This window comes from Pseudopodoces humilis, chromosome 3, assembly GCF_049639895.1.
Source record: "Pseudopodoces humilis isolate 2021_Gansu_Grassland_sample_001 chromosome 3, ASM4963989v1, whole genome shotgun sequence".
Classification (NCBI taxonomy): Eukaryota; Metazoa; Chordata; class Aves; order Passeriformes; family Paridae; genus Pseudopodoces; species Pseudopodoces humilis.
Window position 1 is genome coordinate 34010011 of NC_142202.1, and position 21756 is coordinate 34031766.

Consider the following 21756-nt stretch of genomic DNA (forward strand, 5'->3'; position numbering starts at 1 on the left):
AAAAAAATCATATGAGCTGCAACTGAAAAATGATCAGCCAACAGCAGTTAGGAAACTAACCACATTCAAAGACTGTGAAGAGGCCTGCCTGTGGCAGGCGAGATGCTCTCAATTAGATGGGGAGAGAGAACTTTCTCTGGTACATTTGCATTGGCCTTGCAATTGCATTGTCAGTCTGGATATAACAAAAGCCAAAATGCTGCTGTTGCTCATAAAGAGTATGATATGGCAATCAAAGTTTTTTCTTCTGGGTAATGGTACCAAAGTTTGAAAACACCCTGGCTGATTTCCAGACTTCATGCAGGGATTTTTTTATGTATTTTGAATGCCTTTGGGAGGGAGCCCCTGAAGAGGTATTCCTGCATTTCCACAGAAAGAGGGGGCATGTGTAGCACTGGAGCTGCAGGACTGCACCCGCAGTGTGCAAACTGAGAGGTTGCACTGAGCGCCTGCAGCTGCCCTAGCTCGTGTTTCCCTGCACACAACCTTGCAAGCCCACAGAAAGGCTGAGACTCAAGTCTGCTGAGATTTGTATGCTGAACCGAGCAGCCCCTCCATGTTGTCACCTGGGTTGTCACTTTGTTGGGAATAACTCCGCTTTCTCCTTCATTTCAGTTTTGAAATATCGTTCCCTGTTCTGAGAAGCCCTGCAATTTGATAAAAATTAAGGCTTGTGCTCATTTGCTGTGATCAGTGCTCTATATTTAATATTATTATTCTTTTGAACTCTCTTGGCAAAAGCCTATTTGCTTTTATTTAGTTTCATATAGGTTTCATATAGGAAGTTTTTCCTAAGCTTTAAATTCATTTCACTTTTTAATTAAAATTACACTTTTATTTTTAATTAATAGCATGCAGGTCTTGGAAAATGTGAGCATTTTGCTTTCATAATTGAAAGTAATGTAACTTTTTCTGATACTCAAGGTTTTCAGCTACATACTGGACATGTTTGCTCTTTAGAGATGGTTTTGAATGTCCTTTATTTGAAGGTTAAATGGTAAAATTTAAAAGTCAATGTAACTTTTTGAAGTTTTTGTTAGAGAATATGAACCTCAGTACTCCTCCCTTGTCTCTCCGTTATGTTTTAGTAGCTTTAAATAAAATGCTCCACATTTTATCTTCATTGCTGTATGAAGGACTGCAAGACAGATTGTGTGTGATAAATCACATTGTGCATGAATCTCTATCCAGCTGGCAAAGTCCACACTGACTGTGAGCAGCGTTGATTTACCTGTGAATCTGAATGGAGTCAGCGGGAGCTGCTGTACCCTACAGAATCCAGAAAACGTCCCAGTCTGGAGAGGGAAATACATTTTTTGGCGAGGACATTTCATTCCTCAGTCTCTTTTATAGTGATCATTATTTTAAATATAGTAGATATCAAGTTCTTATTTGATTTTTAAAGTTAGTAGAGTTCCTTCTGAGCATAACCCTTTACAGGAATGTACATTGCTTGATATGTTGCAGTAAATTTTCTTCTGACTGCTTTCTCAGTTAGGTGGAACAGTGTTAGGGCTAATTGGTCTGCTGATTATATTCATGCAAGTACAACTCTGAGTTTGGAAGTATGCTAGCAGGTTGACACTTTCAATGGAAAAGTTCTGTGCTATTTTTAGAGCAGAGCAAAGATTTCTAAGATTTCACTTGGATGTATTATGAAGAATGTTGCCATTAGATTGTTTAATTTATTCTTTTTTCCTTTATTGCTGCAGGCCACAGACATCCAAAAATAAGGTAAGCAGCTGTTTAATTGAATTTTGCTTTGTCAAAAATTGGTAATAAATATATTTTAAATATTAGATAAAATCTTTAGAACCTTTTTGAAGTTTGAATGTCTCAAAAAGTCATAGCATTACTGTTTAATTCCAAAAATTACAGGTAATACTATCATATTTTACAGCTAGTAGCTGCAGAAAATACATGGGAAAGCAGTTATTTGCCTCAGTTAATGGAATCCAGAACATTAAAGGAAAGAGAAGCTACTGCTTTTCAATCAGGTATGTGTATACATGTGCATACATTTGTTTTAAATATTACAATAATCATTATGTAATGACATATTCCTGTAAGTAAAATGAAGCTATTTCATTTGAAGCTACAGCATTTGTTGGATCTCTACAGATGCACAAATGGATGATTATTTTTTTTATCAGCACAATGGATAAATAATGCAATTTTAATTAGTCATTGATATTCATAGTAGTAAAGTAATTCCAGCTTTCATCAAAAAAAAGTCTTAAATATCCATGTATTTATAGAAGCTTATTTAAGCTACAAAATTTTATAAAACTAGAGATAAGATGCATAATTTGTATGTATACAAATATATACTAGGTAATCAACCTGGTGACAGACATTCTGAGGTGTGGCAATGGGGTATAGTTAACAGTATTAGTAACTATTTTAAGTTACATGCAGTGTACTGATTTTGATATGCATTTTTCTGAAGCAACACAGAAAATGATGAAGCCTTTGGGGGATCTTGAAGAGAAAAACATTCTTACTGAATGAACTTAAGTTTTTAGTACATACTTTCATGTCAGCATCATTTTCCTTTTTCTGCCTTGGGGCAGTGTCTGTTTTGTTTGAGTAATTTGTTAGAATCTTTGGGTTCTTATGAAACATTTACAAATTAAGGAATTGTTAAAATGGAGACAGAGTGAGAAGGAATATTGGTAGCCAACCAGGCAGTGCTTTTGTTCTCCTCTCTCTGAGCAAAAAGTTTCTAGTATTTAGATATACCAGTTGCCAAAACTGGCTTTAGCTAAGTACCTTTCCTCAAAAACAGTTAGAATTCCTCAGAAGATGAGAACTGGCCTAAGTGACCTTATGAGGTCCCTTTCAACCTAAACTATCCTGCAAGTGTGCATTTACATGTGTGGAGCCTCTCTACCACCATGCTCTTTTACCATGACCCCTATTTCTCCACTTTTATTCTTGTAACCTAATTAAACATATAGCATTAGAAACATGAAACAAACATGTTCCACAGCTCAGAAAGCAGATCAAAAGAAGACAGTGCTTTTTATTTTTGGATGGTTGAAAATTCACATGGAAAAAAAATAGAATATTACAGTTTTTCCTCTGATTTTATTCCAAGCAGGAACAAAAGCTTTCTGGAGAGCAGAATTTCTGAACATTTGAATGTTCATCATGAATTCAAGAGCATTTTGTTTCAATGTTGAAATACTCTAGTACAACATCTTGACTTAATGTGGAAGGAATTAATGGTGTAAATGTATCTTTTCATGCCTTTCTCTTAATGTAAATCTTGCAATAATATCATAAAAATCTTTGGGCTCTTTTTGGTAAATTAATAAAGCTGTGTCATCCAATAAAAAGCAGTTCTGCTGAGAATTTTTCAGCAGTGATAAGTACTTTCAATACAAAGATAGGAATATTTTCACCCTAACTCAAGTTTAAATGGTTGAGATTTGCAAAAGATGCTTTTCACAAGATTAGTGGGTGTTCTTGAGGAAGCAATGAATGAGTGTGAGCAGCTGTTCAGGCAGCATGTGGTCATTAGCTGCTGCTGTCCTTCAGTGTCAATGTATCGGTAGCATGGGCATGGAGTTTTGCTGCAGTTAGAAGGATTTGGGTAGGGAATGCATCAGTATGAACCAAATACAGAAATTTGACGATCAGGTGATTCATAGTCTGAAATAACATTCAGATAACAAGCTGTGCGTGAGTAATCCAGCTCAGGACTAGCAGCAGTATGACCATTTGGGACAGGTTCTTGATTTTGCCTGAACCCCAGCAGAATCCTATATTGCAATAAACATACAGTTCCTAATATTTAACCTTTTCAGCAGTAGCCTAAATGCATGGGCCTTCCCACTGAAAACTTAAAATGCTTGACTTCTGCTTTCTAGGTGTTTTTTTCCTCTACAAAAAAAAATGAAAAATGAAATTAAAAATGAGAAGTAAACATGTAAAGTTTTACTTTTCTTATATCTGTATCTGCCAAATCACAGGAAGAAATACTTAACTCATTTAGCTGCTTGTAGTATAAGTCTGACTTACAGTAAGACAGGAAAAGGAAAGTCAAGTGTTTTGAGAACTGGCCTTCATATGGATTCATATTGAATAAGAATTTATGTAGCAATTATCAATAAGAGTACATAAAATGCGTTGTAGTAATATCTATATTACATTCTAGAGATTGTTGCATTGCACTATAGTAGTATCTTTGATGTAAAATCAGACTTCTCTGGTAATCTGAAGCAAAAATTACTCCATTGATCTGCTAGGGTATATGGGAACATAGTTTGAGCCTCTGTAGGCAGTTGATCCTAAGAATTCACAATTCCTCTCTCCTGGGACTATAGCGACCAACAAACAGCTTTGTAAGAAGTCATCCAGTCAAGATTCCTGGGACAGTACCTAATTAGTTTTCTGCCCTTCTGAGCAAGGGCTGTGAATGGTCTGTTCTATTTCATTTTACTTTCTGGCAGATTTTCACTCTGTGAAATCTACCAACAGCGAGAATTTGACTCTTGATACTGTGTGTATATATTAAAAGATGAGATTTGATACATCCTTTACCCATTAATTTCTTCAGTTTCTGACTAATAGCAGAAACTTAATAGACTTGGTGTTAACTAAAGATAAATTAATGTGTTTCATTAAAACCTTCCTAACAAAATACTGAATTTAACAAAACCCTTAGCATAAATTTACAGTGTGTACATATAGTTTAGACTTGTTTCCAGGATGGGGATGAATTCTTTATACCCTGTTTTCTTTTAGGTCCTGTGGGATTTGCTTTTGATGGGGAAGAAGGACAAGGATGGAGAAGTGTGAATTCTCCATTGGTAGATAGATTGCAGATCAGTACTCTGTCTGCTAGGCGTCTTGGATTAATGAGACCAAGTGGTACCTACAGGTTTCTGTGATGAACAAACCAATTTTGTTGTCAATTCTAATTGTTGTCAACTCTGTTAAGGGGAAAATAAACCATTTTATAAATTACCCTAGGTACTTCTGTTGCTAAAAAAATTTCAGTAGACACTTGGTTGAACCTCTGTCAGTTAGGTAAAAATTACTGCCCCTGGTGGGTATGTCTCCAGTTAACTCAGTGTGGGCAAAGGCATCTTTTCTAATTAAATCTTCAAGTATTTGTCTTAACTTGCCTTCAGACTATAGTGGGCAAGGGTTGCCTGAAGTAGTTGTAAATATTGGACACTGCTGAAAACCTGATGTGAATGATCATTGCATCCCAGTTCTTGTACTGCTGCAGTTAGATAACAGTGCTAGGATAATTTATTGCTTTCTTAGGAACAGTGCCCTGAGCTCAAGGGACACCTTTTACAGTAAAGAATCTGATTTAATTTCCGATTCCATTTAATCTTTGTTGCAGCTGGGGCTGCCAACAAAGATGCCTGTTGTGATGTGGATGTATCCACTAGGAAAAATTGACAGATGGTAACAAAATCTTGTACCAATAATACAGGCTGTGTTTGAACTCATGACCTGTATGTGAAGGACTCAGTATCCCATTACAAATCCCTTGAGCTATCTACTCATCTGTGTCTAATTTTTAAAAAGTCCCTGTCTCACACCTATTCTTTCAGTGTTTTACAGAAGTTAGGTTCCTCGTACTCTTTCTGTCTGCTAATGTCATTCTGATACTTTTCTCCACATTTTGATTTGCTTGGATATTCTCTTTTTCAGTTTTCAAGTCTGTTGTTTCCATGCTAACTTGCATTTCATTATCCATTAAAAGGGGGATAGTTTGGAATTTAATGAAATTGTTTAGTACAATGAATTAATGCATATATTTGTTTTAATGAATGTGACTATTTTGTGTAGCAAGTTCAGGAAATTGCTCACATTTTAAGAGAGGTTTTAACAGGTGAGGAAGAATAAAATTGTCATAGAGAACTCAGTTAAGAAGGACATTGTTTGACAATCTTTATTAATCTGTTCATAAGATCTTTCTGTTCTTCACTAAGACCAAAAAGCTCAAATAAGTGTTTCCTAAAATTATTAATTTGTTGATTGAGGTTATTAATATTACTGCAACAGTAGTCCTATTATAACATAGTATTAACTTAGTTTTTTATTGAAGTATGGAATAAAAGGCAGCTTCTGTCATAGCTAGCATTCTTTGATACTTTAATTCTTAACAGCCCTTTTCTCTCTTTTCAAGCCTAAAAACAGAGTTTTGGTTTTCTTGAAATGGTTAATAGCTAATAATTTCATAGACAACTTGGGCTAACCATCTACTCCTTCATCAGCACATCATGCCAACAGTAGGTGAATTCACAAGCTATGTAGAACTCCTTGTGTGTCTCTGAAATTTCAGATAAGAAAAAATAATTTTCATATGTATTGTAAATATGAATACAGAAATAAGCTGCATCAAATGACATTTTTAATATGTAAACTTACTGATCCAAAAAGCAGTATCTTTTTATGCTTTCCATTTATGGGAAATGTAATTTCTATTTAGTTTAGTGTTAATCAAAGGAGCTAGAGATCTGCAAATTTAAAATCTATTAAATTGGTATGATTTCAGCTTCTTTAAAGGAAATGCAGGTATCTCCCTAGGTGATAGATACACTGGCATCAAGATACAGTTTTCTGTAATTAAGTGCATTTGCCTGAACTCCAGGTCTCCATGAGATGACTCACGTAAAATACCGATTGAAAGAAAAGTGACTGTTCAGAAGGATACTCACTTACATATTGGGAGTAACTTTTTTCAGAAGGACACTCGATCATGTGTTTCACCTGCAAGAATGCGTGCAAATACTTTTTTATTTCCTTGAGTCAGGAGTCAGAGACTACTAACAAGCTATCCTGACTGGAGCATAAAATACCTGCCCTTTATGGGAGAGCATTTTGAAGCATTAGGTTACAATGTTATCAAATCACAGTATACTCTTTCCCCCCTGGGCTGATGCTTTGAATCATTTAAAAACTCTGGAACTGTTTTTCCTATTGCACTTAGGTACTGAAACTTGTCCTGGCACTGGACCAAAGAAAGAAGATAAACAGCTGAGCACTGTTCACCCAGGTGAAAACAAAACTGAGAGACAGACAGAGGCAGCAAGTCTTTGGGTAGCTGCAGGAAAGGACCACATGGAGGAGCAGCACTGCAATGCTGAATCAACATTGGAGCCACACACCCAGTCCACAGGGACAGTGGGCAGGCCTTCCTCAGGCTCTTTATCATCTGGGGATGTCAGTAAAGATAACAGTCTGCAGCTGAGGGAAAGACAGCTCTCCAAGGATGCAGTAAAAATAGAAGGGGCTGGGGAGCTTGGAGTGAAACTCCCTCTTGAGCCAATGGTAGATGCTTTGGCTTTAATAGATGCTGATTATATGCCTACTGATTTGGTTCCTCCTGATAAAGATGTGGCAGCTGATAGAAATCTGCTCAGATCAAAACATGCTGCTGGGTCTTTGGAAACTGCTGGTGGCCAGCTTGGAAATAGTGATTTAAAGCAGCAACAGATACAGCCTGATGATGATGATGAACCTTCATGGGACAGAACAGCATCAGATGAATGCGCTGGGTGTAATAAGGTGTCTGAGCACGACAGTACTGCCCATTCTCAGGTGTGCAAGGAAATACAGAGAGCAGCAGGATGGGAGGAGAAGGTCAATAATGAACAAGAAGATTTATTTCTGAGGTTTTTGAATGGTAACATAATAGACACTGAAGAATCTGCAAACTTTGCAAAGCAAGAGGACTTTGACACTGTTCCAGATATTTCACCCGAACGAGCATCTTATAACTCCCTGGAAGCTTTATCACTAGATGACAGCTTTTCTTCTCTTGATGAACTTACAAGAAGGATAGAGATTACTGAGGTAAATATTGTGAATCCTATAAAATCTTTCATGTTTATCTCAGATAAAATATTTTAGATATTGCCAACTTCAAAATGTGTTAGATATTCCTTCATGTGTCACTTTTTCAAATCTGAAATCTATACATAGTTAATTGTTCTGAGTTACTCAGAAAAAAGTTTAATTTTGCCTCTCTGTCTCCTTCTTGACAAGGAGTGCACTGTGTTTCAAAATTAAGATTGATTTTATGCATTAATGTGATACCTGCGGGATTTTCTTTTTTTTTTTTATTCTGACACAGGCTGTTTTATTCCTGTTAAATCAAATTTTGTGTCAGAGATCTACATCATGCCTATGATGTACCATCATCCATTTCTATGCATAGAACAAAGTTTGCTTTTTTGTGCTTATTCCATAGAGGTGAGAACTACATATATATAAATTATGTATATAAATGAATGGGCTTCTGATTTTGTCAAGTTTAGGCAGATCTGTTGTTCAACCTAAGCTAAGAAAGAGCTTCTAACCCTGAACCCACCTTCCTTAAGCACTGCTGATAGGCCTGTAACAAGGGTGAGTGCTTCATAAGCTAAATTGCTCTTCTGAAAATAGAGAAGATTTATTGCTTTGGGACTTTTTTGGAGAGTGTAATGACGACATCTTTGCTTTATTTGTCTTTTGGTTTTGCTGCATTTGCATCCATGGGACCTTAATAGCTTTTTTTAAATGAAAAAAATGAGTGGTTTATGATGTTATTTCAGATGCTGGAGGGGGAAGACTTGTATAAAGGTATCTTCTTAGTTCATCTCTATTTTTAAGATTTTTAACAATAGACTATCCTTTGGCAATAAAGTTGCAGTACTTCTCTATAGATCAAGCTAATTCACAGAGACCAAGAAACCCCATAATTGCTCAAGGACAGTGGCCAACCAGGGAACTTAATACTGGGGATCAATGCTGATGTTATTACATGTTCGGTAAAGTCTCTAGAGCTGAGGAGAAAGCATTTTGGTTTTTCTCCCTGCTTCAACAGTTTGTTACATCCTTTCCAAGATCATGCCTCTCGTCTTTTGTGGGCTCTCAGGAAGTATGCCACATGCCAGGACTGACAGCCACGCGCACAAAGCTGTACACAAGGAGATGTGGAAACCCACATACATGTTAATACATATATCACAAACTTTCAACTTTTGGACTTCAGTAAGTCCATTGGCTTGCATTCACCTACAGGGTGGTTTTGAAAAAGAGTGTTTTGTTGACAAGCTGTGCTAAGCCCATATACGTGTATAACAAAAGAGTAATTTAAGTATCATCCCTCAGCATTAAATTTCTTTTGAGCCCACTGAAAGTTCTGCATTTTAGCAGAGGAGTACTTTTCTGTTTCACATAGATAAAGCCTAAATTAATCCAATAGCATCTATTTTTAAATAGCTATGTTTGTGCCATTTGTGTTTCAGAGGACCGGATAGGAAGCAGCATATTGATACTGTTAGAAAAATTATGCTTGTATTGATTGTCCCTGTGACCGATGATGATGCTTTACAGGGCATCTAATTTCAATTCTAGTTTGCTCTCCTGATGCTGGGACTGCCAGTACTCTGATGGCAGAGTTGAGAATCTGCAGAGGAAAAAGGACCTTGAGTTTTCCCATAGTATTTTTCCTAGCCATATAAGGCATCATGTTGGCTGCATTGGTGAGAGTCCACTTGAATCATTCTTAGCAAGAGGTCTGAGTTTTGTGTGAGGCAGGGGGCTTAAATGGGAGAAGGATTAATGTCAGTAGCAATTAAAATTTATAATATGCAGCATCTGGGGTTGTTTTGCAATACTTGAGATTTTTAGGTCCCACAGGGTGAGTTAAGGACACCACCCTAGCTTGTATTGTTTCATTACACGCTTCCGGGATGTATTTCCAGGTAATCTTGCCACCCATACAAGCCTAGGGGTTGTTTTTCAGAAGTAGTGAGCACCCACAGATTTCTTTGAAGACACATTTGGAAAAATTTGGCACTCCTGAGAAACCAGCATTGTTAACTTGTGTTTTAGTGCTAAAATAAGATTGCACTGAATTTTTGATCAGCAGACTGATCTTTGTACCCAGCTGTAACACTTCCTTTCTTGTCCTCTTGAAGGCTTTGAAATTGCATTGTTCAGGCTATAGAACAATATAGCCAAGAAGATAACAGTGTCTTCATACTGGTTTTCAATGAGGTATCTAGAAAATGCATTGGTAGCCACATGAGCGAAATTAAATGAGTCACATGAAATGTTCCAATGTGGCAGTAAAAAATTAAAAAACAATCAATTTGACTTGATAAAACTTGTCATGAAGTGTTTACAAAACTGCCACAAACAAATTATAATGGAAGGTGGAAGTAAAGATAATTTTGAAATAACTTGGGGACAAAACCCATATGGTAGGATAAAATTTCATTAATGTTCTTCAATTGACATGTAATAATAATTTATTGAAAATGGGGAAGGGCAAATACTTGTGTATGTATTTACAGATAAGAAGTTTTGCTTGGCTCTATATTGAGCTCCAAGAATCATTTCATGCAATTTTCTAATTTAGATACTTTGTCGCTTACTCTTAGTTTATCATTTGCAATAACTAATTACAAGAGTGAAATTTCACCAAATTCTGACTGGATTTAAATAGTTACAAAACTGAAATAGTAGTTTTCATATTGTACAGGCCCTTATGCTTGGTATTTCTTCACTAGTACACATACAGCAACAGCAAATGATGGAAAACCAGTCATTTTATAGGAACAAGATTTGTACAGCTAACAAATGAAGCACAGTCAGAAGCTGGCAACAACAGATACTAGAAGTATATAGCTCTTCTTAAATATTTTTGCTATCATTTCTGTGAGAACGAAATGACACACCAGTGACAAAACAAATTGTAATCTCAAAAAAGTTGCATTTTCCTATATAAAATAGAAGGTTGTAGAGTAAACTTTTTATGTGAAAGACAGGGAAGTGAGTAAAATCTTGAAGTTTTTCCTTATTAGAAAATTATAATTGGGAAATTCTTTTTAGAAAGCAAAGATAGTGAGATTGTCTAACAAAACATAAATTTTTTGGATGGCAGTTTGTGTACCAAGAAATGAAGTCTCCACTAAGTTTGGAGGCAATGTTTTGCATCCTCTGTTCTCTTGTGTGGCTTGGGTCAAGAACTAGGCTTCCATGTGATGTGCTTACACAGTATCTGAGGTATTTGTTGCTGTATAAAGAAGCTCAGGTGCTTGCATGGCAAGTGTATCAGCAGGAAAAAATAGTTACCTTCTGTATCTGTGGTATGAATCCTGGATCTGCAAAGTTAGTTCTTTTTCAAACTCAAATTACTTACATATCTAATGTATTTTATTAGCAAAGGGGTTTGTCTGCTGCTTTTATTGTAACACAGGGCAGTCTTAGGTTTTGTCACTTTGGGGATTACTGCTTTAGGAAAATCTGGTATTGCTTGTAATAAAATTCCAGGCCTTTGCCAAATAACTGAATAAGGAATACAGCCCAAAGAATAATACACAAACCTTCTTGAGTAGTTTTCTGCATTCAGACCAAACTACTTAATACAATGAGCTTTTCTTCCTAGTTCCCAGTTTGTAGTGCCTCCATTCTGGGGTTTTTATTTATGTCTATATCTAGAACTAATTCTAATTGTCAAATCCAATATGTTTTCTCAAAGAACTTGAATTACAAGGCCTTATTTTCATAGTTTTGTCTGATATGTTTATAAAACAACATACAGACATCATATATGTTGAAAGTAAGAACAAAGTAAGAAGATTTTTGTTATTACCAAATGCTGTTTTAAACAGAGAAGAGACAGGTAGTTTAATTAGAGTTTATTTTTTCTAATTTTGCAACCTAGTTATTAAAATTTATCTAAAAGGTGTAAAACTTTTGATTGAAGCTGATTCACTTTCTATTAATGGTGGAGAAAAGAGAAAAGCTTTATTTAACAGAGTTTCAATTAACCAACAGTCTAAATTCTGCTTTCCTTTTTGACTGTTGGTGAAAACACCAGCACACACCTGCATGCCACTTTCAGTTCCTGTACAGTGGCTATAAAAGCTCCAGTTGGAAGATTTTGTGAAGGCCAGAAGAGCTGAGTAAGCCCAGTTACATAGATGTTCCAAGACCATCTTTTGTTAGTTTTCCAGCTGAGAATTAAGAAAATATCTGATGGTTCAATAGGGTCCTTTATGCAGCTCTTTCATGTAAGAGCTGTTTGCAGGGCAGTCTGGTGCAAGCCTGTATTTTGCTGCCTGTGGTTCAAGTCAAGCCTCTGCTTGACTTGTGGTCAACTGTATTAACCACAGTTCCCTCATTAACTTCCAATTTAAATAATATATTCCTCTTGCCTGAAGAGTGGGATGTAAAGCTTCGTCCTGTGTGGCAGCTGAGTCCTTCTCCTTAGATGCTGAAGATCATCAGATGTTGTGGGAGATGGATCTAATATAATCACTTCGTATATTGCAGACAAAGACAAAAAACCTTAAGTGCATAACTTGTAAAATTCAAAGGCAGATGAAGTATGGCAGATGAGGTATAGTCATGCCATGGAGCTGAGTCAGAGCAGGTTTAGGTTGGATGTTAGAAAAGGTTCTTCACCCAGAGGGTGGCTGGGCACTGGAACAGGCTCCCCGGGGAAGTGGCCACAGCACCAGCCTGACAGAGTTCGAGAAATGTTTGGACAATGCTCCCAGGCACATGGGATGACTCTTGAGGTGTCCTGTGCAGGACTAAGAGTTGGACTGGATGATCCTTTTGGGTCCCTTCCAGCTCAACATATTCTATGATTCTATTCTAGGTATGAATTACATATCATGTAAAGGGGCCATATTTCAAAATACAGTTTATGGCTTTTGTTGGGATAGGGAAGTAACACTAGCCACACTGATTTTTATTGCAAAATCAAAAGCACTTGCTCCTTCTTTTTAAGCAAAAGAAGATGTTCAGAATAGAGAAACCTGTGCTGTGTCAAATTAATTCTTTATACATTTAAAGTAAATCCTGAAATGTAGCCATGTAGTCTGACAGGGAAAGTAAATGAACCTCATTGTAGCAAGACTTTCCTCCAGAAAGCCTTTTATGTAACTGTAATTACTGAAACACATTTTCACATAATCCTGTCAAGGATAGCCCTCTGGTTTTAAGCTTGGAGAAGACAGTGAGTTTGTGGTACAGTCATTCAGAAGCTACCAAGAGCCAACAGACAAAATGAAGTGTCTCAGGTTGCAGTGATGACTTGCAGAACAGACCACCACTTTCCATCTTAGGGCAGACTAGTAGGAATGCCCTGGCATCTCTGGGTGACATTCCCACCTTGTGCAGTCCAAGCCACTTAGGAATAATCATGCCAGGCAACAGCCAGCCTGCTGTGTGGGTGGTGTGGGAGGAGCCATTGATCCTCTTTATGAAAGCAATGCTGTCAGCAGAAGCTTAAAATAATCTACTCTAAAGGATATCATTTCATCTCCACCCTTCCAAATAAATAAGTCAAATTAAAGCACTCCTACATAATCCCCCTCCCTCTTGACAACAAGGGAACACAAGTGTTGATTTTTCTGCTGGCCTGTTAAATTTTTGTGGCAGTTTTGCAAGGCTAATTTAACATTACCAGTAGGAGCTGCTCTTCTGTGCACTCATTTGTTGTGATGAGACACTTGCAGACTATTATTTCTGGGTCATTTGTGCCAACTATTGGTCCTCTGCATGTTGACTTAGACAATTTATTTCCTCTGCCTCCACACTTTCACTACTTTCCAAGTACTTCCTTGTATTGTTTCATTAAACAAATCCATTCAAGCTCTTGAGCAGATAAACAAAAGGGAAGGAGTATAAAAAGTGTGGCAGTGATCAATTTTACCCTCTCAGTTGTGATTTTGGAAAAGTTATTAAAGACTGTAGGCATGCACCCACAGTGCCCAGCTCCACATTGTTCTGGGTAAAGTTATTTGTCCATTTGAGGGCTATAAAATACTGCCAGACCTGAGACCTGCAAGTGTAATAGCCACATTTATCAGTTAAATATTGCAAAGGCCAAAGCTTTTGGCAGCAGTGCCTATTGGATTGTGCCCTGTGTCTCGCTGTGTGCAGTGCACCATCTCTCTGATTACAGCGTGCATCAATGCATTATATAAGCTCGTACCATGAGGTGAGCTTAAGGACATAAGTTATGAAGTTGTTTTCTTTTTCTCTAGAGCTCTTGGAAATGCAATGCAAACAAGTTTTTATGGGGAATCTTCTAACTTATGTTATAGATAGACTTAAGCAGTCAGCTGTCTGCAACTACAGCTTTACTTGGAAAATGTTGGGGTTTTGAGTTTTTGTGGAAAAGTAGAAGCCTTAGGGATTATCTAATAGATGAGTTGCAAATTCAGTTGTAAATGTGATACGTTTTGTCTGTAGCACAAATGTATACATATTACTTTCCAGTTTAGCAAACATTACTGCTGATCTATAGAATTATTTTTTTTTAAGTCCTACTAAGATCTAGGAAGAAATAATTATGACTTTTTTTGAGGCAAGTATGCTCGCAAGGTAAAAACAAGAGCAGTTCTAAACATGCTTTCTTCTTTAAGTGCTGTTTATTTCTAGCACACAGGGAACTACTTGCTTAGGAAAGCATTTTTCTCCTGATACCTTACCTACTTTCATTTCATTAATAACTAGGAAGTTACAGACTGCTCAGCCAACCCAGTAACGCTTAGCCTATATTCTTGCAACTAATCCAAATGCTATAGCAAAGAAAGGAGAAGTTGTGATGACTTGTTTATTGACTTGTTGACCACATTGCTGTTTGTGCAAGCTGTTTGGGTGACCAGCCTGTAGGGAAAGATTTTTGAGCTGCTGCTGTATCCAGAGAGCTTATTACAACGTGGAGCTGGAATGTATCCAAAGCACTGTAGCTTTCTTTCTCCCTGGTGTTCACTCTCTTTGGTTTTGTAGCCCCACTGTAGCTGCTTTTCCTCCATGGGGAATCAATTGCGGTGCTGGAAAGTTGATCTCACAATAAGTATTTGATGGTCTCCACAGGATTATATCTTTGGAGGGGCAGCAGCAGTATGTCATTGACTTCTTATTGCCCTCTGATGATAGTGATTTTGGCACAAGTCTGCCTCAACGCTGCCCCTGCCCACATCAGCTTACAAAGGAACACAAAGTATGATCCAAGCAGAAAATGTGTGTGTGTATCTAAATTCTATAGCAATTAAGTGCAAGCAGTGTCAGTAAGCAGCAGAATGATACTGCAGCTCTCCTGTCTGTTCAGGACTTGATATATTCAAGAAGGAGGTTTCACAAGTGTTGCAATGTTTAAGAAAAACAGACTGGAAACTATTTATTAACTGTTTAACTTGTTTCCTCCATGAGTCATTGAGAGAAATCAAAGCATGAGCTCTATTTAACATCTCTTGTGCCACTCGCTGACTTTCCTGATAGATTACCCCAGTGGAAGGATTGGTGTCTATACTAAAGAAGAGAGATGACAGGGATGGAAAAACAATTGCTCAAGTCCAGCAAAGGCAAACAAAGAGAAGAGTGAGATTCCAAGAAATGGAAGACACATTGGATCAAGGTAGTTTAAAGCTCTTAATTAATGGGTTGCACTCTTGGGGTGCAAATATTGTCAATCTTTTTGTTTACAACAGCAAAACAGGCATTTATTGAATATACTCTATTGGTTTTTTAAAATTTAGTAAGTAAAGGTGATTGATCAAAGATTGTTAATCCATACCAGGTTTGGGTGATAAGGAGGATACAATAAGCACAGTTCAGTTTTAAAGCTTGGTTGAGAAGTCACTGCTTTTTTCCTCTGGCTGAATGATTTCCAAGTGACAGATAATTTATGAGCAATGTTCATTGCTTGGAGGTGGGAAGTGTAGGCTTTCTCCTTAAATCCATTTACTGTGTAGGTAGATGGATGCAAAAGAAACAAGTCTGTTGTGCTTTGTCCATGAGTACATTTCCAACCATTTCTAGTACACCGTGAGATTGGAGGGTATCAGATTTTAACCCTGCTTTATAATTTAACATCCATACATATTTGCTAGCTGGCATTAAATCTGGCTTTACACCTTACTGTCTTTTTGATGGGCTAAATAGCTTCATGAGAAACACAGTATGCTATTCTGTTATGCTTTCTTTTGGAGTTTAGGGTCTTCATTATTCAAACTGAAGAGATATTAAGAAAATAGTTTTGAGTGCTAATGATATAGAAAGTGCTATCTACTGTGTATGCCAGCCACTAAATGATATAAATTCATTCTTAAACGTGTCTCAAACATTCATGGCCTAAAAAGAGACCCTATCCCATCTTTTTCTTGAAATTATTTTTAAAGTATTTTTATTTTATTTAAAATTCCAGTTAGTTTTTTCTGTTGTTTTTTCCCAAGGATTTAGTGATTCAAAAAGAAAGTAGTTGTATATTGTTATTATTACTTTAAATTTGATTTCAAACACACACCAAAAAACTGTTGAACACTTGAATGTTTTTTTTACCCCATTTCTTCTCCCTGGTGTACAGTGAAGGGAGTACAGAAACTTTCTTAGAGCCACATCTGTCTGACAGACGATGCAGATGTTGTTCATGCATACAAATTAGCAAGGACAAGTGAGATGGTGAGGATGTAGCAGCACCTCTGCAACCTCTGCATTGCTCCTACTCTGGAAGAAGCAATCATGCAAAGAATAACTGAGATGTAAAATAACCCCACACATTAGCCTGCACTGAAGGTTTAGTGTCTGTAGTCAAAATGTGAGAGTAATCACAAGCAGTTCATTGTAGTGCAGTCAGTGTCATTACAAATGAAGCAAGAATGTTTCCATTTGGTTTAGTTTCCAAGCCTTTGTTTCATTTCAACTATTTCATGAAGGACGGTTGTGGGGCATTCTCACAGTGATCTCAGCACAGCAAGGACAGGTACACAGACTGCAGAAATGAAGCAATATAATTATTTAGGTTTCTGAAAAGACAGAAACATAATATTCCTCGTATGTATTGTGGTCACTTTGACATGGTGAGCATTATTGTGTTTACCTCCTGACCTATTCATGATACAAACCTATCAGCTTTTCGCACATGCATTTATATTGTTTTGTATAGCATCTTTTTTTACCTTTTCTGCTCTTATTTACAGATGAAGTGTCTGGTGGCTCCTGTATTTTGCTGATCCTGCTCTGCATAGCAACTGTTTTCCTTAGCATTGGAGGAACTGCACTGTACTGCACCTTTGGTGACATGGAATCCCCTGTGTGTACTGAATTTGCAGACAACATGGATTTCTATTATACACAGATACTGCAGCGTGTGGAAGAACTGAAACACTGGATAGCCCTCTCATAGCTGAAAGGAGTGGACACAGCACGCTGAGAGCTCACCAGTGGCTACTGGAGAGAGTAGAACAAAACTGTGATTTCAAGTTCTCTAACACTTGCCACCTGCAGGTGATGTGTATTTGATGATACACTTTCACATTTACTTAGAAATCAAGAAAATTTTAGTTTAGAATTCAGGTGGCAAAATGTTCACATCTGTTCACAACTGTAGCAGTGTGGCATGGGAGCATAAAAAAGTTATTATCTTCATCCTTTTGAGAGTAGGCAAGTAGCTTTTCATCCACTTCAGCAAGTGAAGAAGAAGGAAGAAAATTAACTGTCTTCTGTATTCTCTCCCATTGCCACACATTGTGTAAGCAATCTCTGGAAGCTTAGTAAAAGGACAGCTTTAATTTACAGCTGTTTGTGCAAAGGTGTTGCCTCCAGCTATCATGCAATAAGTCTCTGTTTTATGGAAACATTATTTTTTTTTCTAAGTCTTAATGTTTTTATCCATTTTATTTCTCCTGGTGAGCCATGTAATTATTTGGGTGGAGTGAGAAGAGTGCGGTGGCATTCAGAGCCCTCATTTGGTGATTACCAGGGTGACCCTGTATCTTATAGCTTGCAGTGAATATCATGAATGGGATAAATCTGCTGGCAGATTTCACTAAATTTCTTGGACCTTTACTCTCAGTATCATGTGGGTTGTTTTAGAAATGGAAGGTTAAAAAAGAAATCACTGGTCTCACTAAACACAGAAACAAAAGATGTTTAGTAAATTATTCATACTAAATAATCAAGTAGCTTTGGCCCATTTTAAAGCACCTGGTAGCAGGTGTGGGGCCAACTGGGTTTTCCTCCAGCTATGTCACTAACTTGGAGTAATCACTTTGTGCCTCAGTTTCTCCTCCATAAATGGGGAATAATGATCCTTGCCTTTGTCTATGAATATTTATTGGAATTAGGGCTCATGTCTGATTCATCCCAAATGAGTGCACAGGATCACAGAACCATGTGGCTGCAGCCTCTGTCAATGAGTGAAAGTTATGTAAAGTGGGACTGATCCAGCAGAAGAGATTCAGAGGTTCACTGCAGATCCACAGATCTGTTAGTATTCCAGGGCACTTGTTCCAGCTGATAAAGCACATTTGCATGTATTTGCCCTGCAGTTCTGGGACCTGTATTGCACAATCTGTTCTTTCTCTATCAGCTTTACAGACAAATTTAGATCAGTACAGAGAGTCATTTTAAATGGGTATTTCTATCACTTGGTGCTCAGCCCTCCCTGTGTGGTGGTGAGAGAAACGCTGACAGGACAGTGAAGGTGAGAATTAGATGAATTAGATACACAGGCCTTTGGGCCATGCTCTGGTCAAGATGTGGCAGCTTTTCTTGCACAGAGCACTGTGGTCCAGCCCTGCTGATGGTGTGAGTGTGAAACGATTCCTTTACACCTCAGGAAACAGCATTTTTGAGGGGTCCACTTCACTCCACTCTGTGATTTCCTGCTTACTAACCTTGTATGATGCAGTGTGTTCAGGTTTAGGATATTATTTTGTAAAATGCTATGAAGTGAAATCTTTGAGATACTGCTCAGAATTATAACATTAAAGATCATGCTTTCTGACATTTGCAAGCAAATTGTCCCTCTAGTGAGCTTGATTGTTCCTAATGCACTGTTACACTTAACGGGTTTTTAAAGTGAAAGTTGAAATCATGTTTTTTCTAGAATAAACTGCATGTATGATTTCTCTTTTGGTTTTCACTGTGGAGGCTTAGTTTATTTATACCCTAGGGAGCCTCATGTGCAGCTTTATACTAAACTAGCAAATTTCAAATGCCCAAATTAATGAAAACTTTTGCTTTTAGAATGAAACTTGAAAATGGTAGTTTGGGGCTTGTTTGTTTGTTTGTTGTCCTTAAGAGTATCATAATGCTGGGCTACTCTAAAGGAGAAAGGGAATGACACTTTTGTATTTTAAAGTGTTACTGGCTGGTTCAGTTTATTATTTGAATTCTGGGTTTGTTTCTTTATTTATTTAGTTTTTCTTTTAAAGAGAAGCTTAATTTTCTTTTTTGGCAATTTACTCACAGAGTAATTAAAAAGCATGCTTTCAGTTAAAGTATGTATTTACAGTGTCTATATAGTTAGAATATATTTTGGGTTTCTATAACTTTGCATTGAGTGTTCCTGGATATTAAGTTTATCCTAAAGAGACAGCTGTTAATTTCAACTTAAAAAAAAAAACAACAAACTTTTTGTGCACTTCATCACCAAAAAGATAAGAGGTATTTATAGATCTATTTATTCAAAAGTATATCAGACATGGATATCAAAGATCCACAACTTCTAGGTTCATTTAATTAAAACTATTTTAAAACAATTATTTTATTTAAAACTGTAAAGCTATTTAAAGTCAAAGCAATTTTTAATAAGTATTTCAGTTTCAAATCAGTGGTCCAAATCCTAGTATGTTCTCTTTGTGCTATATTCCCTGTGCAAAGACTCATGAGTATCAGCAGAACTGCCTACAAGATCAGGAGGAGGTTGGGCAGCACTTCACCAACACGTAGCCATGGAGAAGTGAGCAGCCAGTCTCTGTGTAACTCAGACACCCTGCACTTGTCACTTGGAGCATCTCTTCAGCCTTCCCAAGCTCTGCCAAGATACCACCCCTGCAAAGTCTCTCAGGGTTTGAGGGAGCAGAACAGGCACATGTGCACAGGCTGTCCACCCTTTGATCTGAGCTGCTCACTCCTCAGTTGTAACCAAGGGTTCAAATCTGGATCCAATTTCTCTTGGCATTCCTTTATGAAAAGCTGATGGTGCAAATTCTTGCTTTGTGTGACAATTCTGTCAGTGCAAATGATGTGCGTGGTCTGTAGTACATTATCAAACTTGCAGCTATCAACAGAACAAAATTTGCTTTGCATTGGAACTCCAAAGAGTGTGCAGGTAGTCCTGATGTTGGCCTTCCTGTGTGTTCTCTTCTCTTTGGAATACTGGTGACATTGCTTCCACCTGGGTGACCTGAGGAGTTAGCATCTTACAGACAAGTAAATCAAAAATCAAAAAAAAAAGTGGATTTGAATAGTTATTACTGCTTAAGGTAAAATAATACCAAGCAGTAGCTAAGATTGTTTCAGGAGGAAAACAGTGGAAAAAGGCTTCCCCTTCGTACACACTTGGTGCATTTTAAAGCCTTTTGTGTGTAACTTTTTATTTATTCTGTTTCCTTCCCTGCCACGCTGTTCTGCTTGGCAATAGGAGGACCATACTGTGCTGAGTTGAAAACATTTGTAATTGGTAGGAAAATTCAGGAAATGGTTACTGTTACATAGTGTAAAAAACTTTTCATAAAATATGACTGGATTTCAGGCTGCTAGTGTCCCTTCAGAGAAATTGTGCCACTTAATCACCTGCAGCACTCTGCTAGAAACCCCCATCTTCCTGTTTATTCTTTGAGCATAATTATTTCAAAGAGATTCTTGTGATAAAGAAAAAACCAACAAGGCTTTTTATGTAGATTCAGCATTATGCTGACAAAAAATATCACCACATAATTAACACCCTCACCCCAAACAGCCTAGACTAGACCAGGAAAGGCACTGTGCTGTAGTGTAGCCACACTATACCATGGGTTTCTTCTCAAGACAGCATAAGGAAGCAGACATTCCACAGCCTAGATATGCCAGCAGAAGTTTGTGATCTAGACACAGGCTGTGTTTAAATTATATTTTTTTTCCCATTATCTTTGCTTTCATACCTGGAAAATGCGTAGTAGCCCCGGTGACAAGCAGTAGGAGGTATTGTAACAAAAAGGGAAACTCTCATTTAGGGTTCTTGGTAGTAAAGGGCAAGTTTGAACTGTCGAGTAAACAGAGTACAATTGGAAGTCCAGGTTCTTGTGTGACTGGATGCTGTTCCACTCAGTAACCTAAAGGGATGTTACCCTCCTAAGGAAACGTGTTTGCCAACTTCGTACTGTAATGCAAAACCAAGAACATCTGAAAAGAATCAAAGTTATTTGTAACAAATTTATCTTAAGCTTCCTTTAGCAAAAGGAGTAAATAACTGTCTTTGAAAGTCACCCAAGCTTGTAATTTATATACTGTAGCAAAAAAAAAAAAAAAAAAAATAAAAACTGTCCCAAAGAAAATACACAAACCTTTTTGGATACTGTGATTTCTAAATGCCTGAAAAGACTGAGATTTTCTGTGAAATTCAAGTAAACAAACAGAACCTCCAATAAGAATTTCATGATCAAGCACAAACCAGAATGGAAAGTGAGGATAAAATGTTTAAGGTTTGGTCTGGTTTTTGGTGTAGTTTTCCTGGGTGATTTGTCTTTGTTTCAATAGTTAAACAAAAACACAGCTTCCTCAAAGAGCCTGGTGCCACCAGACAGGTGGGTTTCAAGTACTAAAATGTTGCCTTACTGCATCGTTGTGAAAGCAAATTGACAGATGGTGAGTTTCAGAATTCCTGGTAATTGGTGGGTGACCTGGATAGTGGTCACAAGACATTTTGCTCTCTGAACTCAAATAAATAAAAGCACAAACAGTAGCAAGTCAATCCAACAGTCTCTGATCTGAACAGAAGTGTATCAATGCTAC

At 37.3% G+C, this 21756-nt stretch overlaps 1 protein-coding gene across 4 annotated transcripts in view; it reads left to right on the top strand.

The window, feature by feature from the left end:
* The window catches only part of CNST (consortin, connexin sorting protein), a 49507-nt gene extending 28200 nt beyond the window's left edge, over positions 1–21307 (top strand). For 3 of the 4 annotated variants that reach the window (XM_014255970.2, XM_014255972.2, XM_014255971.2), the window contains 5 exons: positions 1713–1734; positions 1901–1997; positions 6959–7824; positions 15262–15397; positions 16959–21307. In XM_014255970.2, coding sequence (XP_014111445.2) covers positions 1713–1734; positions 1901–1997; positions 6959–7824; positions 15262–15397; positions 16959–17164 — 1327 coding nt within the window. In that variant the 3' untranslated portion in view covers positions 17165–21307. The remainder of the gene's footprint in view (positions 1–1712; positions 1735–1900; positions 1998–6958; positions 7825–15261; positions 15398–16958) is intronic. The other variant, XM_014255973.2, reaches the window with a different exon arrangement.
* Positions 21308–21756: the final 449 nt, after the last annotated feature.